The following is a 23,217-nucleotide window of genomic DNA, read 5'->3' on the forward strand; positions in this document are numbered from 1 at the left end:
TCTTCTCTCTAGGAATATATCTGCTGATCCTGAGTGGTAGGTTACCTCATAATGTTTGAAAAACATAAATGCTTCTTGTCTTATTTTCGCAATTCATATACACACGTGTACATGTACATGTAAGATCCATATGTACAGATGTTTGCCAACATAAAAATGACAAAACATATCCCATAATTTTAATTAAATAGCCTATGCCATAAACAAAAGAACTTACTGGAGTGCATTTGTGGATAAATGGAGACAATTGTGTATTTTTACAGTGACAAAACCAGCTTCGTAAAAATGACTTCAGCTAATGTACTAGCGAGTGTACTATTGGAACTATCGTGTAGTTCCAATAAAACCAATAACACAAAAAACTAAACCAGACTTGCACAGGTGCAAGTCTTTGCTCTAACTGATAATGTTCTTGCTCCTTCCAATGTTATGTTCTGTATTTATATTACCTGTCGTACATTTACAGGTAAATCAGCTAGGAATATAAAACTACTGTAGTCTTCTATGATTCAATTTAACACAAGCTAATAGATTTCACTTCCCCTCCAGGAAACATGGGAAACAAAAAAACAATTAAAACCAGTAGTGATAACTTGTTTTGATGTCCTGAAATGCATTTGAACCAATCCACTCATAGAGATTTATCTTCCAGGTTGAAAAATATACTCTGATGTGAACGATCACCTTATTTAACTAAGGGTTACTTCTGTTGTGCCTTAAAGCCACAGAAATCCAAATCAAGAATAACCACTAAGTGGCAGTATCTACATGTCAAGAGAAAGTCATAAGAATTTGCATGAAAATGTCTTATAAAGAGATTGTCCCACTTTCTTACATGGAAGTAGCATTACCTCTTTCTGCAAGAAGTTATTTTGATCTAAAAACAAAGTATTAAAAGAAAAGGTCAGCATTTGGATGCCTATTTGCTTGCCCAATGGAAACTGAATTCAATCAAATGTGTCGATATTAAAATTCTACGGTTTTCAAACATACTTGTAGACCTTAAAGGTGAATAGAACCAGCTTATTAGTTATTAGTTGTCTACCATTTTTCTGTGCCAAGGCAACCCAGCACTGTGTGCATGTAACCCATGGGGAAGCAGATATGACCTCCATAACATGATTTGATTTCTTATCTGACTTTTACTTTGTAAGGGATCCATTAAGTAGCTCCCTCAGATCCACTCTCCTTTCAAATTGATGTTGTAGAATTATCCTCACCCACCGAACCATCTGTTGCAAAAGCAGCATCAAACAGGTACACAGATGAGTGAAAAGAATAAGCACCTATATAACACCTAACTAGCTGCCTCAACTAGAACAATATACTACTGTTCCCCTCAAGAGATGGCTCAAGGGCATAATACCAAACTTTGTCACATTGCTTTTCTGATACGACAGGCTAGATTTTCCTCCGTTTTCTTGACTCTCAATGCTCTTGCTTCCTTTTAAGAACATGCATGTCATCTTGGAAGAGTAGTTCAAACAGAGAGAAAAAACCCTCTGCATTATCAAAAAGTTTATATATACTATTAAAGCTTACAGTAATGTAAAAGTCAACAGTTAAATAAACCAATTCTGCTGAAGCTGGCTTCATTGTTTTTGTCTAGATTTTTGCAGTTTCATTTTAGCAACAGGCTAACACAGTATGCAGTTTTAAAATGTTATTCTCACACTTCAAAAATCTCTAAAAGGAAAGCAGAAGGAAACATGAGTTACAAAACATTTAGCCATTCAATATGTATGGAGGATTAATGTACAGATTTTAATATTTGCTCATATTACTTTACTGAACTCCCTTTATATAAGATGACTGCTGAAAACTTCAATATACAAAATCACTCATCTAAAAATATTTTTCTACTGTTGCTTATTTGTGATATTGCTCCTAGTTATAATTAAGGGGTAATACAGGTTTCCATGCAGCCATTTCAAGATGATCACTTCCTTCATATTAAATGACTTGACATGTATGAATCACATGGGGTGTCAGATGAAGTGCTGAAATCAAACCTTTTTGTTCATAACTGTTTAGCAAGCAAAATGTAATTACCATAAGAAAACCCCACTTACCTATCCACCAGCTTTTTAGCAAATCCAAAGTCAGTAAGCTTGATATGTCCTTCTTTGTCCAGTAATATATTTTCAGGTTTTAAGTCTCTATAAACTATTTCTTTGGAGTGCAGGTATTCTATTGCACAAATAATTTCCGCAGAGTAAAAGAGTCCTGTGCTGTTGTTGAAACGCCCCATGTTGCGCAGGTAACTAAAAAGTTCTCCTCCTGGTACATATTCCATTAACATATATAAAAAACGTTCATCGTGGTTGGTCCAAAATCTGTAATAAAAGTATTATTTTACTGAATAAAGAAATTATGTCTCCAATTTGCTTTAGAAGAAAATGTCTGTAAAATGTATGTAACTAATTTCTGATTTCTAGTCTGCAAATATTAAACCCCCAAGAATCCAGCAAGATTATGTAACAGACATTCAAGGTAGCTTATTTAACCTGCAACGTAAAACAGATAGTTGAGGATGAGTACAGCACAAGCCAAGGAAGTAAATTAACTGATAGACTCTGTTGCATTGTACAAAATAGGTATCTGCTAAGCATCAAATAACTGACTTGATGTAAAGACCAGACATTTCTTACACACCTCACATTTTATGTAATGAAACACTGTCAAAGTGATGAGGGTGAGCAGAATCTGCCTTTGTAAAGACTTTCATGACAATACGTTCAAAATAAGACATCACAGAGTTGTCCTTCTATCTCTTCTTCCCTGGAAATACACAACCCCAGCTAAAGCATCAGATCACAATGCTTGCTCTTCTATGGTATCTTTTAACAAAAAGCAATAGGAAAGCAAAAATGACACCAAAACAGGATTCATTTCTGTACCTCAGAATTAACCCAATGATAAGTACCTTCCATTCCTCAGACTGCGACTGCCACCTTTGATTTAAGAACTATTATTGTGGTACAGTCATTATTAGTGTGCAGTAAAGAACAGTAAAGAACAGGTAAAGAAGAAAGAAAATAATTCCATGTGGCTTTAAAATGCTTCATTACAGAATACAGTAATCTTCCCTCCCACATTTCCCTAAACTAAGCTGTTTTTCTTTCTATCCACACTAAAAAACTCACATACCACACACCTAAATGTAACTCAACTGTTAAGAAGAAACTATCTGTAACAACACCTTGAAGAACACTATCACTTAATGAAAAGAGATAGCCCCAATTTTTTAATAAAAGATAGAGAACATTGTATCCCTACCTACTTTATTGATACAAGAAGAGAGGATACTTTAGCTTCTAGTAACTGCCTCTGCAGTATCACAAGTACTTCTGCAGTATCTACCTGGCACTGAATTAAGGCAGAGAGCCTCGGCAAAGACAGGCAGAGTAAGCTGAGGTCCCAAACACCTGAATGACTTTTACTCAGTAAGGTTTTATTTTTTAATACCAGCACTGAGGCAACCAAGAAAATGAGATGGACTACCAGACATCACTAACAGCTCCTCCATTCCTTCAAAGTGATGAAGAAAGCAGAGTCCAGGCTCGCCTTTGCTTTTACGGAACTTCTTCCCTATGACAGCCGTCAACATAATGAATTGACTATTGATGATGTCCACAGTATCTTTATTGACTGTTTGTAAAAACACTCTGGAGATGAACTTTAGGTAGTTAATAAATAATAAACAGTGAAAGAAGAACAGGAGTGGGCAAAACAAAGCAAACCACATATTTAAAAGAACATGTACGTGGAGAGAAAGAGCAAAATCTGACAAAGAATACAGAAGGGAAAAAGTAGAAGATCTAGACCATTAAAACAAAGTAGCTTTACAGTAGTTTCCACAGAAAAAATGGATACGTTATTTGATATACATGAAATAGAGCAAACTTAAGAACTTCGATACTTGCAATGCAGATTGCTTTAAATGGTAATTCCAACACAAAAAAGAAGAAAAAAATCTCAGAAGCTGTGATCAGAATAATATGCATGGTGATGTTAACTCTACAATTCAGCTTTACTACATGAACTTTCGATGCCACTGTGAACTCTCAGAAACAACCTTAGCTTTCAAACAACCTTAGTTTTAGCTTATAGGTCTACAAGACATAGTGGACTTTTATTAATTCTTGTTCTCTTGAAAAAAAAAAAAATCAAAAGATACATGTCAACATTACAGCTCACTATGAAGTGTTACACACAGAGGTATGATATATCACTCAAACATGCAGTAAAGATTGCAAGAGCACCAAACAAGCATTTACAAAAAATTGTTTAAAAAAAATATGTAGATAAATAACTTAAGTGTGTACAGAAAAACCAGACCTCCCTATATGCAGACAAGACATTTCTCACAAGCAACAGGAAAATGAAAAAAAGTTATATAAACTCTTTACATAAAGGAAGACATAGGAAGGACGAACACCAGAAATCAATTATGTGCAGCATTACTTATTATTTTCCATCATAAAATGCTGAAGTATTGTGCTTCACTGACACAGATTGCTTGAGGAAAATATCATTCATGTTTAAGATGGTGAAGCTAACTGAAGACATAAAACCCAGGAAGTAGATAACACAGTTTAAAGGCACTGAAGCAGAACCATATCAATTTTTTCCCTTTTTGTTAAACACTTAGTAAAACACTTTAAAGAATTCATAGAAAAATCCACATCTATTGGGTAGCTGAAAAAAGCTGTTACCCACATAAAAAGCTATAGAAAGTGTTATTTGTCATACAGTCAGTGATAATCACCCATGAACACTTGTTTAACCTAAAGCACACAAATATTATTGCGACTTAAATTTTAACTACCTCATTTCAGCTAGGTTGCTTTGAGTCTCCTTTGCCAAGGGACAAAGGCATCACATGGAAAATTACATGAGTACAGCTGATGCAATGTCTCACTGGACATTTCAACAGAAAAGGCAGAACTCTAGAAGATGTGAAAAATGTTTGCCTTGCACACAAGTAAACTTCCATTTGAATTGTGTCCTTTGGCAACTTTAAAAATCTGGTATTTTGGAAATAAGGTATGAATGAAATTCAAGAAAACTTACCACTTTGGATTTTTGATCACTTCTGTATGGACATGAATCCCTGCATCCCTATCTCTGACATGTCACACAGGTTTCTCTATTCTCACTCTTCCTGACACTCAGACCTATTTAGCTGGGGTTTTTTGCTGGGTTTGGTAGGGGTTTTTTTAAAGAATTTACTTATGTACATAGACATACGCATAAAATCCTGTTCCCCCTGTTCCGTCCGTATTCCAACCAGTCTAACCAGATGCACTCAGCCTCTTCATCTTGCTTTCCTCCAAGCATCTCAAACTCCACACACACCATAGAACTCATCTTACTGATACTGTGCCATACACAGGATTTCTGAACACTAGCTGGAAACTAATTGCATCATGATGCTGGAAAAAGCAACAACACACCAGAGAAAAAGCCTCCTCCTGCAGGGCTCATTCCATCTTCTGGATGACTATCATGCTGTTCCTTCTTCTTTCTCTCTGATACTTTCTGAGCCCTGGGAGGAGACTGCACTCCTGGCAGCTAGAGACTAACTAAGGCTAATTTTGTCTACTTTTATGTAAAACTGATTAAGGCAGGTAAACGCAAAACAAATCTTGGTCAATAGCCCTATATCCATGCATGAGAAAATATAAATGGAAATTAACTCTGCAATTACCCAGAGTTTTAGTTATCCTATTAATAGATCTGGACTCAGATACACAAGAAATGCTGTGGTGCTGTGAACAGAAAAGTATGATAACTTCTATCTTTAACAATGGGATTATTGGGATCATTAGAATTACCATAATTCCATGAAAAAAAAAAAGTGTTCTTTATGAATTGTGTTTAAAACATGTTTCTCAATAGGTTCCATCACTTAACAACCTTAAGCATGGGAATATCAAAGTCCAAGAAGTGATGCAGTTATTTAAACTTCTTAAAAATAAAGTTTCCAAGAGTTCACAGAAGTTTTTAAAAAGCAGATATTTAAATTTAATAATATCTTTAGCTAGATACCTACAAGACATACATGTAAAAATACTTTTATCACATTTCTAACATCAAGGATCATTCTAGAAGTCATTTTGATGAGCAAATCCTAGCAATTCTTCATTAGTATTTTCCCCTCACTTAAGAAGATTTCTCTTCTGCAGTACGAAAATAAGAGACAGAAAAATTCTTATCATAAATTATTGCTTGAATGTTTAAATTATGCATCTTGATTTTAAATTCTTCATTCTTCTCTAATAAATATTTTAGTCCAAAGTCTATTATAGTCTAGATTATGTAATAGAAATTAAATGCTCAGCATTGGTTAATTTACATAAGAAGTTGCAATGAGACCCTGGAATATTTTAACTGCACTTAATGCATGAGCTAAATGAATTAAAAAAACACAAGAACTTACAATCTGATCAAAAAGGGGTGGTTGACTTCTTTTAAGACAGACTTTTCGTTGTGCACGTGTTGCTCTTGCTTCAGTCGAATGACATCAGGAATGCTCATTACTTTCAGTGCAAAGTAACGTTTGCCCATTTTTTCCTTCACCAGATGAACACGTCCAAAGGTACCCGTGCCTGAAAAGTTGAAGTAGAAACATCAATTTATTGTAAAAGGAGAAAAAAAAACAGTGATAACTTGCTAAATCAAAACCTACAGGAACTCAATTCCAGGTTAGTTTGTTTTGGTTTTCCTCTTATTTTCACATATTCTACCTGTTTTCACAGAATTCTTTTCTTTTTCTTGGGATTTCTCGATTTTGTCAATAGTGATTTGATAAAAAATAATGGTATTGTGATACTGCAACTCTTTAGATAGATACTGGAAGCATTTCTCGCAAAGAAGAGAAATGGTCCTGAGAAAGGGTAATGGAGATGCACACAAAAAATAAGTATGTAAGTTTCAAATGTAACCAATTTAAATGGAAGAAGCAAAACTGTTGCCAAATGAAGAAGAAAAGCTGGGAAACACTCTCTTCAATTTCATTATTTCCATTTATTAATTATTAAAACTAGGTAGTTCAAAATCAATCAAGGCATAAAACGTAAGAACTCATAATGCAAAGAATACAAAATACAGAATCATGATGACAACAAAAAAATTTTAAAAGATTCATCTCCCAAGGTTTGGTGACTGAGAACAGCTCCAGTCTCCAATTATTCAGGGTAGGGAATTATTCCCTTAAACATCCACAGAGAGGTGAAGTGATTCAGTAGGATAAGGAAGTGATGGGAAAAAAAAATACTTAAGAGTTGCTGACCTTTCTAAAAAGAAATTAAAAAAAAAACTTGGAAACAGTAGCTCTCTGGTACCCTTTTTTTGCAGTTAATGTATTCCTTTTTCAATTCACTCTTAAAAATATAAAAGGAAAATAAAAAACATATTGACTTTTAAATAACGTATTAGCATTTGTCTATTCAATCATCATCATCATACAGTAGTCATTAAAGTTCCTTTTCAGTGCATTGAGCTCATGACAATCATACATAACTGAACTATTTCTTTTAGTTTGAAATGAAGGTTAAAACTAGCACATTTAGCCACACTACTATTTGTAGTGCAGCACAGTGTTACACATTTGAACAGACATTTCGGCTCGCTGGATGGTTGCTTATTGTTTTTCAGCTCATTAAACAATGCCATGTAGATTCCATTACAGAACTACACCAGATACTTTTAATCCCATTCTGACAGAAATATGTGCTGCTATAAAGGACACTTCGCATTCAAACCAAGTGCCTAAGTTGTAAAAGGTCACTCTCTCCAAAAAAGTCAAAATCCTATACTTGAGCTCACAATCTTCCCTTTCCCTGCACATACCCTAGAAAGGCAGCCCACAGATGCATTACAGGATTATTAATTGGTATGTCAATTGATTTCAGATTGTGTTAATCAGTTACCATCAATCTATACTACCAGACAATTTTAATTTTCTAAGATGTGTAACATGTGCAAGGGGATGAGTATGTATGTGAAAGGAAACAGATTTCTGAGAGATAGGTAGGGGAAAGAGACCAATAAATGAACTTCTAAAATTGCACTATTTGGGGAGAAAAGACAAGGGAATTTTTGCCTCTGGTAAATTCAAGAAACTTGAGAATTTATTTTTAAAATGTTTGTTTTCTGTATGTCTATTCTCACCTGAAACATTTACATTTTATTTAACAGTTTTTCTTTCCAGTCATCTGTCATATTGTTTAAGACCATTGCATTTACTTAAAAACAAAACAAAGTACTCATTTTACAAACTAGAAACTACCAACTCCAGCAATCCAGTTTGATGGAACTTGCAGCTCCCCTAGCAATACAGTTTTCAAAGCCAGCTTTTGAGATAAAACTTCTCACTACACAAACACATCAATGATTACCATTGTCCAAGCACAAAAGATTGTATCAAAGAAGTTTTATGTTCCCACCTGTCCCAAGTTACAGTTCTTTAACCATGAAAACTGTACAGAGGTCTCAGAAAAAGCCTGCTGTTATAACAAAGTAAGCCATCAGGTTACCCTGGAAAATTTATCATGCAATTAAATCCTTTAACAATGTAGTCACATTACATGACTATACCTGTAAACAACTTTATTTGCTCAGGGATGAGCTTTTGCAGTAAAAAAACTCCCATACAAAAAAATTAAGGACCAAAAGCTTCCAAGCAGAGACATCTGTTCAAGCTGCTTTAAATACTGATTATTTACATCCACGTTGAATAAACAGAATAAAAAAAAGTAACTTACGTTATTTCAAAATTAGGAGTGGAAATTTTAATTCCGAGTAAAAACACTGTGAGGGATAACTAGTCATATTGCACACTGAAACTAAAAATCACCCTTCATTTTTGCAACTTCCAAATGTGGACTCAGGGAAATTAACAGTACTAACTCCACCAGCAAATGTGGGTTTTACATGCATTTTGATACCTGTATGAACAAAGTGCTTCCACAGACATATGTGACAAGACACGTCAGAAGTGAATACATACCTAATTGCTCCTAGGTCTCTAGTGATTGCACGTTTCATGACTTGTTCTACTTGTCCAAGAAACTTTTATTTTAGAATGCTTTACTTTTCCTTACGCTATTGGTCTAACTGTACAAACTGCTGCGCAGAAATAACAAAATCACAAGTTCCATCTATTTTCAAAGAACCTGTCAGGGACTTATTTAGCAATACTCCTAAGTTTGAAAGCATGGCCTCCTTAAAAACGTCTTTGCCAGGAACAGCAAAGCTTGGCAAGCTATTCCAGAACAGTGGCAAGCACCTAATCTAGAGCGCCTCCGGGAAAACCAGAAGACCACACAGACAGGCGAGAACACAGAACTTCCCTAACCAGTTTTATTTTTGAACTGATCGCAGGCAGTCTTTTTTCAAACATCTTTAACCCAATTTCAAGCAATGATGGAAATCAACAAGACTGTATAGACTGAGAAGCCATCTAATATTTGTTTTCAGACATCTCTCATAATATGAATTTTCTAGCCATCACCTGCATTTATAGCTAATGCAACCACTAGGCCTGCATTAGCTGGCAGTACCCAGACACACACCCACCACCCTTCCATGGGACTAATTGTTAAGCTTTTTTTTTTTATGCTCAGCCAGTCTTCAAATAACCAGATAAAGTTTGCATACAAAACCGACTATAATTTAAATATCTCACTTCAAACTTTTGGTCTGGGTTCCCTGCTCATACTTCTAGCCATTTCTGCAAACATTTTTTTTAAATTTTCTTCCTTGCAACTGGGGGGGTTAGGGGAAGGAACAGGATGACGGTCAAAGGGGAAGGCTGAGACAAGATGATGTTATGGTTGTTTAGCATAGTCAAGAAAACTTAACTCTTTTATATAGACAGGTCTTCTTGTGACTAGGTGTAAATTCTTCTCCTCAGATTCACAGTAAGAAAACTAAAAAACTGAAACAGTGAAGTAGCAGTGTGTAAGACAAAGGCCCAACTCCATAAATTTGAGGGAAAGTCTTTGGATGCAAAGAAAGGCAGGGTTACCAGTCTTCCATCAAAGCACCACTGCCTTTTGCCCTCCACAAAACAGACACTAAACTCACAGAAGTTTCTGTTAATCCCTGTGAAAGGACTGTTCAACCTTTTTCCCTGATTACCTCAGAGCTTAGCTGAATGAACTAAATGAATTCAACCTTTTGTGACAGATAAGTAAACATTCCTTAGGATTACCTTAAAATAGGAATATTTTATACTTGCACGCTATGAATGAAAGGAAATTCAGTATATACAAATCTGTACTTTATTCTACTGACATTTATTTTATACTTGGTTCAAACCAAGGGAACTTCAGGGACCTTGTACCATTCTGGATGAGTTCTGAGAATTACCAAGTACTATCCTGCTGAAGGAAGAGCAATGGCTACATACACACATGCATATCCCTACCTGTCTTTATAGCACATATTATTAGAGTTTTAGAGCACCTCAGAAAATTATACTTCAGCTATTACTAGAAGGTCGAAGGCAGATTTGTGCAGTTTAGTTTATTTGTGCAGGCCCCTTCTCCCTGATAAGGCATATGGCAGGTGAAGGTTTCTGGCCACAAGAGAAAGCGAAGAGTGCCTGTTCTATTTACAACATAATTCAGGATTTTCAGGACTAAATGGGCAAACAGAATAAAAATACGCAAAATGCTAACCACTAATCCAGTACAATCTGTTTACAACAGAAACAATAAATTTTTTTGATCCTATTGCATATTTTATGTGGTTGTAGAGCTTGAAGGAATGCCAGCAATCTTCTCCATTAGGTAACCTTCTCATGTTAAACACACACAAAGGGCCAAAACCTGCTGAGGACCAGCTTGGCCTAAATATCAAATGCAAGAAAGGCATTTTCAGTCTTACAAAAGCTGGATTCCCTAATGCCATGCCAAAATACCGCAGCCAGTTTCCAGGATTTTACTCTCTTTGAAGCCTGGTAGAAAAGAATAAAGAATGTGGGAACATTTCTGATGCAATTTTAGATACTTTTGATGCTAGGAAAACCAATCCTGCAACTTTTGTTTAGCTAAAACAAGTGGTGAGTAGTCATGTAGTGACTATTTTGCTATTGATGTAGGTGACTAATTTAATGCTCAGTTTGCCTCTTTATTTGCTCCCATTAATTAGGCCCGGCTGTTCCAGCTTCCCATCCTTTTAATCCCCAGCTCTTTCTTAAAACCAAGTTTGCCTTGCTTAGATAGATACCATCTGTTTTAATGAAGAATAAACTAGGTCATGTGAGATCTACCACCCTGAGGGCTGCTTTCTGAGTCCCAAAGGGTTTGGTCCCGACTTTCGACAGATGCCTACAAAAACCATCAGATGCATTCACTTTTATTTACAGTTAGAAGAAACATTTCCTACTGTGACACATATTAGTCTTTATTGATAGCCACAAGCACAACAGACTTAATTCTGCTGACTATCAGAGATGAACTAAGCAAATTGTATCACATTACAAATTCACCACTGAGTGTCAAATTCATCTTCCATTTAAACTTTGTCTCATTTTGGGATGGAACTTGAACAGCCTAGCCTGGGAAATGGAGGCTGTTAATAATTCCTGACAAGGAAGTGGCACAGCAAAGGAAATGAGCCTGCCCTAACAGACTGGTAATCAGAAGATTAACACTTGGGAGAAAGATATGGGGAAACCACAAGGCACAAGTAACTGTGGGCTTCTACAACAAATGATGCAGATGGCACATCAAAGGACAACTCAAAATGAGGATGATGATTTTGGACATCATAGTAGCCAAGTTCACATTTTTATTAATGTTTCAACCCATAAACCAGTGTCAACTGAAAATGCCAAATTCAGTGTCTTTGCTGTTCTGCAAGTCAGCTGTAGATTGCTCACTGTAACTCTTAGACCACTGCTTTTATAGCTCTGCATCACTCTAGAGGGTTCAGATCTACAACTGAAAAACATGTCAGAGAAATAATGAAATTTAAAAGAGGTTCTATAGGAGGCCTTTTTTTCTGTCTAGAACTGCTCATCTCATACTTCTGAATATAAGAAGGAAATGTCAACCCACAATTTTTGTAAAGCTTTTGCATATCCTTCAATGATATGCAGGGAAATAAGAGACAGTCTGATTAAAAGCACTAAAAAGCACAGAAAATAAAGATGCATGTGTAGTGTTCACCCTGTGCAGCTCTGCCAGAGCAGCTTGCTTCTATGATGCTTTTCATTCATGCATTGTGCTATGATTCAGTTTACACCAAGTACCCCTTGGATAGAGAAGACGTCTTTCTACTTAGCAAGCATGTGAGATAACAAGAACACAGCAAGAACTATGACCACCACATTCCAGAACTATGATCTTCCACATTCAAGATCATCACTGTTCAGACTACCTGTCCCAAATATGGTTTTGCCAGTGGCATATCAGCGGTTTTTCCTTACTTCTCTTTTAGATTATAGACTCAACCCTTGTCAAACCATTTTTAAATTGGAAGTTCAGTATCATTAATTCTTTATACCAGCTCAGCTGAAGTCAAAAAGAAACTAGCAATGCATGTTCAAAGTACAGCCTAGCTTCTGATTCAAAGGGGCTGCTGTAAGAAATTTCCAAAAATTCCAAAGACTTAGCATATTTTCATGTTCCTTCTTACTTGGTATACAAGAAGTCTATAACAACACACCATTAAAACTGCATTTAACAACCTGTAATTTGTTATAGTCTCTTTTCAACTTTGCACAAAATTTAATATGCCAGAGAATACCAAGGAATTGTGTCAACAACTCTCATTGTTGACCCACCCATTTAAATCTTTCTGAACTACAATCTTAATGAACTAAGGACACAGGAAACACTAGGCTAATTAATAGCCATCAGTCAAGTTTCCTGTTTTTCACATAGTTCAGAGACAGGTTTCTGATTTCCAAAATGTGCCAATCAACTGAACATTGATGATGCAAGTTCCTTTATAAACCCAGATTTATCTACTTTTTTGGCTCACAAATTATTGTCTCTCTGTAAAAATACTTTAAATATCAAGGTGTCTTTAAACAAAACAAGCAGAATCCTTGGAAATTTCTCCTCTCTCTATTCTTTATTTGCTTATTTTGAAATACCAGAGACCAATAAATAAATGCTGCTGGTGATGGTAACCTTAAATCCATTCAATTTCTAAACAGCTCTTAGAACACTGAATTTACATGCATGTCCCTTCACAAAACTTTAACATCTACAATCTTCAGAACAATTCTCATAAAAGTTGTATTTCCCTACTTGAATGGTACCTTTGCAACTCTTCCCATGCCTTCCTCTACCTATGACTTGTGAGACACTGATAGAAAGAAGATGAATAAATGAGCAGATGAAAAGCTTTTCCAAATAGGACATTGCAAAGTCATTATTACTTCTACTTTTACCTATTTAAATATTGCACTTGACATATAGATAGGCCACAACTGCAAAACTGTTTTTTTATAAAAACTGCTCAAACAGAAACCTTTAAAGATGAACTTCCTTTTCACCTAGAAACTAAGCTTCACACTATTTGCTGAACTAAATTAAAGCCTATTGAAATCGCATATTTTAAATGATACCAAACACCTGCTAGAAATGAAGTGTATCAGTCTGTCTTGACCTGATTTTAAAAAAACCTTAGTCTATCATGTTTTAAAAGACAAATGTTGTTAAGCTAAGAATCAGGTACCTGTCTGGCTAGCAACACATGCCAAGCTAGAACACGAGAAAGTATTAAATTCTCTCTTTCAGCTGATGAGAATTTCAGGTAATCAAAGCATTATCAAAAAGTTTCAGGTTTTAATAGTTGGAAAAGAATCTGTAAATTGGAAATTATACTAGCAAGATAGACCATCTCTGGACTTTAAAAGGTTATTTCATTCAAATCCTATTCAGAGAATTGCTTCTTTCAGGTAGGGAGAGGTTAAAATAAACACATTAACTGAGAGGAATGCAAATATTAAAGAGAAGGATTTTTAACCAGTTGGTTTCTTTCTAAATAATTCCTCAAACAACAAAAGCCAGACATGCAAACCCCACATCTAGCAAACTTCTGTCCATTAACTGGTGCCCAAAATTCCCATCAAGTTTAGGGTAATTCAGTATTCTTTCTAAATCAATTTGTGCTCTAAGTTAATCTTTTATAATTGCTCTAATTATTTTTAAGTGTTTAAAACCACTATGAAACAGCTTCCTTAAAATGAAACTTCAGACAAATTGATGGACATTTAGGCTAAAAGTAACTATTTTTATTCAAGGGTGTTACACTTCTACTTACCACAAACAAAATGTGTCACAAAGTAAACCAGACTCAGGCAAAGAGAAGGAAAACCAACAAGATGAATAAAGTAGTATTCTAGGTATCATAAAAATCCCAAATAAAAATCTTTAAAAAATCATAAAAATCCAAGATTCCTTTTGATTGTTTAAAAAATGTAATAAAAATGCTATGACAGAAACATTTTTCAATACAACCCAAAGTGATGAATCCTGATCTCTCTTCAGATACTGTTTGATTTTGTGTCTGTGAATGGGTGTGAGTTGCAAATATATAGCTCCTGCTTCTTGAGCTGGGATTAGTATTACTCTCAATATTTTGAATTGGATGTCCCAGAAGCAGTCTAAGCCAAAAGGGACTGACTAATTTTCTATGAGGATGAATACCTTGCAGTTTACCTCTGGTAGTATACAAATAATCAATTCCAGTAAATCATTAATACATAATTTTTCACTTATTCTATTCAGTTAATGCGATAGAAGTGTTTCCCAGTGATTTTTTTTTTCCCCTCTCAATGAAGGTAAGAAGAAAAAGCAGAACATATGCAGGGACATCTTACATCAGAAAAAAAAACACCAAACAAAAAACAGATCAGTTGCTAAGTTTCATTACCACAATCAAGTTTTTACCCAAGAAAACAAACAGTAAGGCTTTCTCTCTCCATTTATCAGCACTTCTATCTTCACCTTCAGTTTCCCTCTTTACTGGAAGCATTTACAGAACTGTTTTGGCTTGTTGCTTTACTCAAATTCAGCATGGAGATATTTAGTTGATTTTTCACCAAAAAAAAACCCCTCCAAAACAAAATAACCCCCTCAAAACTAAATAAATTGCCATGTCACAGTCAAGAGCAGACTGAAACCCTTTTTAGGTAACTTCAACTAAAAGAAACAGTCTTTTTGGTCTTAAAAATTTGAAACAGCACCTCTATAGAAAACACACTACTGTTCAGGTACTTGAAATATTGTTCCAGCAGCTTTTGCTGTCAGTTGCTACAGCTGGACATATGTTGCCATGAAACTATTATATGCACAAAACTCACAATTATACACACAGAAAACAAAAAACCTTAAAATAAAACTGGCCAGCCAAACAACTACAAAACATGTCTGTGCCCAAAACTCATGTTTTCATCTGAGAAAAATAAATAGAAATAAAATTTTGATGATTAAGAAAAAAACACAAATGCAATAATCTGTGAAGGATTATGGAACTTAGTTCCATAGAAGTTAATGCTACATGGAGTCTGATAAAAATCAGATCCATGCAGCAGCGTGGATCAAAACTTTAACAGCAGCCTCCTCTGAACTAGGTAAGCCTAAATGGGGGTACTTAGTAGGTATCCAAGACCTGATTAGCAACCTTTCTTTTCAACCCAGAAATGTCTCTACACACTTGTTGGATTTTTCCATAATCAGCATCTTTTTGCCTGTCCCAAAACTCAGCTTTTCAGAAAGAACTACTTGCTGCAAATCAGTCCCATATTAACGCAAAGAAAGCATGAGGCTTAATATCCCTGTGTCCTTTTAAAAAGCAAACAAAAAAAATCTTGTTGAAGTACAAAGGTTTATTATTGCTGACTAAGTGTAATAAAAGCCACATTGTTGGTACTTGACCAATTTCCTCCTTCACCAGTGCTGGACAGAAGCCTTTGAGGGACTAGTACCTCTTATAATACATCCCTTTCAATTACATTTCACTTCCATCTTCATCTAAAGCAGTGTTAAAGGAGAAAAAAAATTGAGAGAGACACTTCACACAGTGCATAAAAACTGTCTTTTTAAATACTTTTCGAACAGATTAAAAGCATTGTAGAAATACCATAAAGTGGTGAACAGATAAAGTATAAGACTGAAGAGTAGATTAGGCTGAAGAGCTCCTGGATGAAGACAGATCTAAGACTTAGACTTAATTTAAATGCACTCAGCACATTTTAGTTCTCTCATGCATTTCAGGAAATAGCTAAATAGGCAACTAATAGAAAGATATTCCCAGATTACCTATTCCCTGCTATTTTGTGTGTTACCACATAATTCAACACAGAAGGCCCTGGTCCAGAAACATACTTGCATATTTACATACACGTGTACCACCAAAATTGAGACTCAGCTTGAAAGGCCGGGTTCAAAACCAGATACACCAAATTCAGAAAGCAAAATGAAACTAAAGCTCAGTAGTACTCAATACCTACTTTTCCATTCTTTTTTCCAATCATACTTTTGACCTCCATTTTTAAATTTTAAACTGACCTAGAGCTAATTCAGGCTATAGAGAAAAAAAAAAAACCAACCACCAAACAACAAACCTCTGAACATTCCAATGAAGACAAAGCCTGACCACTGACTAGCAGTTAAAGACCTCAAAGCATCAGAAAGTTCACTGTTCACAATATATCTTAAAATCTTAGGACTGGTATTTTTGTAAAATGTCATACTGGAGTTCTTTCTACTTTCAAAGATAAAAGACTACCACAAAGCACCACGTAGCTCCATATCATCTCTTTATGGCTGGACATTAAAAGATACAATCCATGTATGTTCTGAAAAGCTGCCACTGTTCTTGGCCTGTTTCAACTTATGATGGAAACTTAAAGAAAGCCTTTCACAATACAAAAAAGTCAAAGTAGTAATGTTGCAGGTGAAGGCAGTACCCCAAACACAAGGTGAGAGACAGAACTTCTCCCATCTTTTAGGCAAACGACCAACAGTCTCCCTAGACACTTTGAGTTGGAACATCCTCACTTATTACACAGCTTACCTTTGGATCAGATAGGTGGAATCCCCTGCAAGTCAACAGAGGAGAAAAAAGGCACTTCTATATTCAACAGAGCGGTTTTACAAATCAAATTTATGAACACAGAAGTACCTATTTACTCTGTTGATTCTACACATGTAGGTTTGATAGTCATTTACACTGCATAGGTCTGTATTAAGACAGAAGAAACCAACGTCAAAGTTATACAGTCTGATAAGTGCATGCAGGATTTCATGACGTGGAAACTATTGACACAGAATGTGCTAATTTGTTAAGGAAGTACACATTTGTGAGGTTCAAAAAAGAATTGTTAGCAACTCACTGAATTCTTCCTACATCATGAAAACTATGCCCAATGATACCTATATGACTTTACAATCTTCAGCACTGTTATCTAAATATAACTTACTGGCACAGTGTCACAAATATGCTATTAAAATGCCAGCTCATTCATCTAGCATTTTCTTTTTAAATCCTGATAATAGTTAAACATTACACACAAGAAAGGATACAGTTTGTACAAATAATCACAGCTCAAACCATATCCAATTTGGAAGCTTGAATTTATCCACAGTCTGTAATTTTAACATGTTATTCAAGTTTATACAGCACAATAGTCTTAGAAGGTACTTAAAACTATTGTTATGTTACTCACACTTCAGCTGTTATGCTGGCAAAAAGAGAAAAATATTTCTGATATAATTAAGACCTTTTCTAAAATTTCTATTTAGTTTGATTTTCATTTTGAATGGGTTGTACTGAGTACTAGAGATTTTATTATAATATGTACAAAGGACTTAGTGTTGTAACTACAGTAAAATGAATACTTTCACGAAAGACTCAAATAATAACTTTGCATCTCTAAGTTACAAGCTGTGCAACTACAACTCTGTATTCTATCTTCTGTAAACAAAGTTTTACAAAACAAAATCAAGCTACAAGCCAGTAAGAATCTCCCAAAATTCTATCTCAACCTGGAAAATGCACTGCAAATTTATTTATTTTTCGTTACAGGTCAATACACTGAGAATACATGATTGGAACAAAATATTCCTCAAAGAGAAGGCTTTGTTTATATTTATAATGCAGCATCAACTGATATTCCTGAGAGACTACAGAATAATGATGCATTAGGTATACAGAATTTACTTCATGTGTTCATAACCTTTCCAAATTCTCACATAGCATACCTTACAAAAATTAGTATAACTCTGTACCAGACAAGGTGATGAAATCACAATTGTTTGGCACTAGTATGGACATCATAATATTCTCCACATAAAGAACTATTATGCAAGAAAGCGCAAGTAAGTCTAGAATATTCAAATAAAGTTATATCTGATATGGAACTGGAACAAACACAGTAAGTTTCAAAATCCCAGTCTCCACTAAATTCCATTCTCGAACATGAAACATTTTAGAAAAAAAATCTCTACAGTGCCCAAGAATTACACTAGTAATAGAAGACTAAAAATATTATTTGTATTAATACCTGATTTTACTGAAGCCATTCCAATGGTAATTTGACAGTTTTGTCTTGTGTAAACACTTAAATTGTCTATCAGAAAAGGACCATGGTCTGAATTTTTCATGCTACTCAGGATTGTATGGACCACTCGTTGCTTTTTCTCTACAATGCAGAAAAGTAAGTCTAAACTTAAATTCTGTTCTAACTTCAGTTCAGCCTAGTATGCAACTGAAACACAGAATGGACACATTAGTTTTTTTCTACTGTTACTATAGAGTTTCTTAATAGGAAAGAAAAGCCACTCTACCAATTTTACAACAGTTTCAACTGCCCTTCTCAGTTTTTATGCACACACTTTCCCTCCCATCTCAAAACTGGGATCCAATCTCTTTCTCCACTATTATACCTCTGAATATCATGCCCAAGAAATCCATCCAAGTCAACAAATAAGACTTTAAATAGAATGTTGTACATAATTGACATTATTTAAATGAACAAAAATGAACCAAGACAAGAACATTTGAGAATTTATGAAAAACTACACCCAAACTTTCATGAAACAACTCTGATTTTCAAAGTGACTCTCAGGAAACTAAACGTACAGGAAAACAGAAATCAAGAGGTGAACAGGTCGCTACAGTCAATACTAAAGTAAGTTTCAGAGGCTGCAGTATCTATCATAACGATGTCATTAATTTTGCAACAGTAAGGATAGACTTTTTGACAGATACTTGATGGCATTTCTGTGGTAGACGTTTCATTACAATCTTTTTGTTTTTCCTTAAGCGTAAAGTCATCACACGTTCAATTTTTTTAAAAAAATTTGTATTAAACATAGTTTGCAAACTCCATACATCTGAAAACACAGATGGAAAGATGCAATATGTCACAAACGGGCAAGGATGTAGGTGAAGTCCCTACACAATACTTTTTTTCCCATGCAAAAGCAAGATTGACATACAAGATTATAGAAATAAATCTCATTTAAAATGACTAGTATCTGCTCCTGAACAACTATATTTAAAGAATAAATATATACGTCTAACAAAGAATTTATCAGATCTGAAATTATTCATAAGTCACATTATGAAACCGACAATCCTCCATATAGTCACATGAAGAGCAAAGAGAAGGATAAGGTTCAAAATTCAATACCAATGCCACAGGAAGTAAAATATTGTGCACTACTTATGTCCAATCACACACAGACCAAGGAAAGCTTACCAAGCTGCAGAGTTCACTCTAAATTTCCAAGCTAAACACTGTAGAAAAGCTAAGCTTGTTCCTTCTTGGACTATTCATGACAAAATGCAGGTAGCTGATTTCACACTCATTTTACACTATTTGATAGCTAGTTATTTTGGAATGGCCAACTTACCCAATATTAAACAGTATGTGTCCTGTGAGAAGGCCTAAATCTAAGAAAATCAAAACCTGCACTGCAGAACACTGTCCCTTCCATTAAAGGCACAGTATATGTGACTTTAAATTGCATACAATCTTTCAAAATACAGATCTCCAGTGCCATTTCTGATGGCATTTGTGTTCAAATTTATTATTTCTCAATTGTTTATGAGTAGTTCTTTCTTAAATATTATCTGTCAATTCAAGGACTGGTTTCAATAAACTAAAATAAAACATCACCTCATCCTCATGCTGTAGGATTTGAACAATATCATATCAATCAAGAAGGAGGAAAACAGTAGGTACATACATGAGCATGTACCCTACACAAATCTTTCCATAAGACCTGACAACTTGCCATAACATCTGACAATCTTTCTTTCATATGTCAAAAAAATTTTGTTCAGTTTTTAAATCCACTCAGAGAGGACCATGTAACTCTTCACATGTATTGAGTTTGGGCTGACAAAATCTCATCCCTACTAATGACCCAGGGGGCCTCTGGTGGTCTAGTGGTTAGAGTGCAGGACTCTCACTGCTGCGACCTGGGTTCGATTCCCAGCCCCCCGGGCAGATGGAGCTCGTCAGCCCTGTGAGGCAATCCATCTAAGAGAAGGTCACTCTAAACAAACCTACTTTCCCAAATCTTCGCTCGCGAAGACTGGCCATTATTATACTAATGACCCATTGTTCAAGACTCCCCTCAAATTGCAGAATCTCATACTAACAATTAACTGGATTCACACTTAACCTGATGGTGACCAAGCACAGGGTAGCACAGTGGCAAATCACTTAAGATGTGTACATAAGAGAAGTCAATTGAGATGTTAAAAAGTGCATTTCAGCACAACTGTTTGGACAATACACTGACTCAATGCACATGGACAGCTCTCCATTCTCAGTGGACTGGCTAATTTAAGGAAGGTCTCAAATGGAAAACAAAGCTTTAAACATAAAGCAACATAAAACTCCCCCAAAATCCCATCAGTTACCTGTGACAGTTGAAACCATCAGAAGATCAGAATCTACAGATCTAAATTTGATTAGTCCATAATTAGTGTTATCCTTATTACACCCTTTCTCACAAACTTCTACTCTAGACACAGTAGTTTAACTTTTACACATAGCATATTTAAAATACTGACAGAAATCAACTATCAGCATTAAGCATTTACTGATTGCTCTGTTCCACAGGTGATTTCTCAGTTCTTAACTCATAATGCTCTGTATGGTCATAAAGAGTATCAAGTATATTATACAGTAATAATAATAGTGAAGACTAGCAGACAAACCTTAATAATAGAAACAAAATCTTCAACTCATCATATCACAATTACAGTTATCATCTAGTCAGCCACACAGAGCCTTTTTTATGCCCACAGTATTCTCACTTTCCAGTCACTGAAAGCAGTTAGCTAGTCACCAGTTCTTTGGGATTTTCATGGATGAAAAAGCTGGACATGACCCATAAATGCATGCTTGCAGCCCAGAAGGTCAATCGCATCCTGAGCTGCATCAAAAGCCAGCAGGTCAAGGCAGGTGAGACCCTGCCTGGAGTGCTGCATCCAGCAATGGGGTCTTCAACATAAAAAGGATGTGGAACTGTTAAAATGGGTCCAAAGGAGGGACAAAAAGTTCATCAGAGGCCTAGACCACCCTTCATATGAAGACAGGCTGAGAGAGCAGGGCTTGCTCAACCTGGAGAAAGCAAGGCTCCAGGCAGACTTCATTGTGGCTTTCCAGTACTTAAAGGGGGCTTACAGAAAAAAACCTACTTCATATGTGGGCAGATAGCAACAGACAAGGGGGAACGGCCTCAAACTGAAAGAGGTTTAGGTCAGATGCCAGGTTAGATTACTCAGAGAAATTGTGGATGCCTGGTTCCTGGAAGTATTCAACGCCAGGCTGATTGGGGCTTTGAGCAACCTGGTCTAGTGTCCCTGCCCACGGCAGAGAGGTGGAACAAGATGGTCTTTAAGGCCACTTTTAACCAAAAGCAGTCTATGATTCTATACATACTCAAAACTTGAAAATAAAACCAAGTTCTCTTTTTTCATCAGAATCAACATTTTCTTCTAGATTTTGTTATTTCACTCTATCCTATGTATGTCTTCATCATACATCAACCTTCTTAGCAACATATACATATCTATATGTAGATAACATATCCATATAAGTAGATAGATAAGTATACATGTATACGCACGCACCCATTTACCCAAACTCACGTTTATTTATTTTGTTGTTTGCTGCCATAGTTGCTTCTCACTTCTACTCCCTTCAATTCTCTCACGCCATACAATCTCTGAATTATCTAAACTTAGACTGATATATTTAAAAACAGGATCACAGTCTGCAGTAAAGGGAGTAATGAATAGCAAATCCAACACTACTTTGATAGGATAGATTAAACTACAGCTAATTGAATTCACGCGTTATAGTTCATGTGCAGAGAGTACTTGACATGCCTTTTGCAGACTCTCTTTCTCCAAAACTGAAACATCGTTGCTGAGGGTCACTTGCTATTACAGCTGACACAGTACACAGATCAACAGAAATATAATTTTAAATTGTATTCAATTTAAAGAACAAACATTTCAAAATAATTTAGGATTTACGCTTAAAGAAACAGTAAACAAGCTCAAAGATGCTAAAATTAGAATGCAGGGACAGATGTAAGGATCAGAAATAAACACAAAACTAATCTATCCGGGCTGGCTCATTGGTTCATATCTAACTCAAGTCAGTTGTAACTGAAAGCTACTGGTATCTGCTGGTTAATAGTTTATCATCCATTAACACTTTTACAGGAGGTGAAGCATGTGAAGTTTTCAGTAGCAAAAACAAAAGGCATACTTCTGCCCTGAAGACAGATGAAATACAGTTTAGAGAATATAGTTTATTTTAATAAATTCTAAAACTGGATAGCTGTCATAGGCTTGACAGCATCAGGAACAGATGTGCCCCAATTTGTATCTACTTTTCAAATGATGAAGGATGAAATGTACAAAACTGAAATTAAAAAAAAAAAATTAAAAACCCACCATTTTTTTTACCCCAGAAGAAATATATTTTCCTGTCTTTGAAAATATTTTGCATTAACTTTGATGTTACTTCTTTTTTTCAGATTCTTTCCAATTCTCTTCTCAGTTACTTTTGTTTTCCTTCTAATGGTTCTGTCTTGTAGGACACACTGTCTTTCTCACACCTTCTTCCCAGCTGTCATTTGCAGCAGAAAAAAAAAAAGTATCAAAATCAATTTTAATCATGAACAATTTTCCATTAACAGATCCAAGGAA

The 23,217-nt window shown here is 35.4% G+C and overlaps 1 protein-coding gene across 1 annotated transcript in view; it reads right to left on the reverse strand.

The window, feature by feature from the left end:
- PRKX (protein kinase, X-linked) overlaps positions 1–23,217 on the reverse strand; it is a 52,553-nt gene that overhangs the window by 20,267 nt on the left and 9,069 nt on the right. Inside the window, exons 2-3 of the mRNA XM_017828981.1 lie at positions 6,446–6,614; positions 2,073–2,336 (exon numbers count right to left, since the gene is read on the reverse strand). Coding sequence (XP_017684470.1) covers positions 2,073–2,336; positions 6,446–6,614 — 433 coding nt within the window. The remainder of the gene's footprint in view (positions 1–2,072; positions 2,337–6,445; positions 6,615–23,217) is intronic.

This window comes from Lepidothrix coronata, unplaced genomic scaffold (genome assembly GCF_001604755.1).
Source record: "Lepidothrix coronata isolate B3197 unplaced genomic scaffold, Lepidothrix_coronata-1.0 Scaffold155, whole genome shotgun sequence".
Lineage (NCBI taxonomy): Eukaryota > Metazoa > Chordata > Aves > Passeriformes > Pipridae > Lepidothrix > Lepidothrix coronata.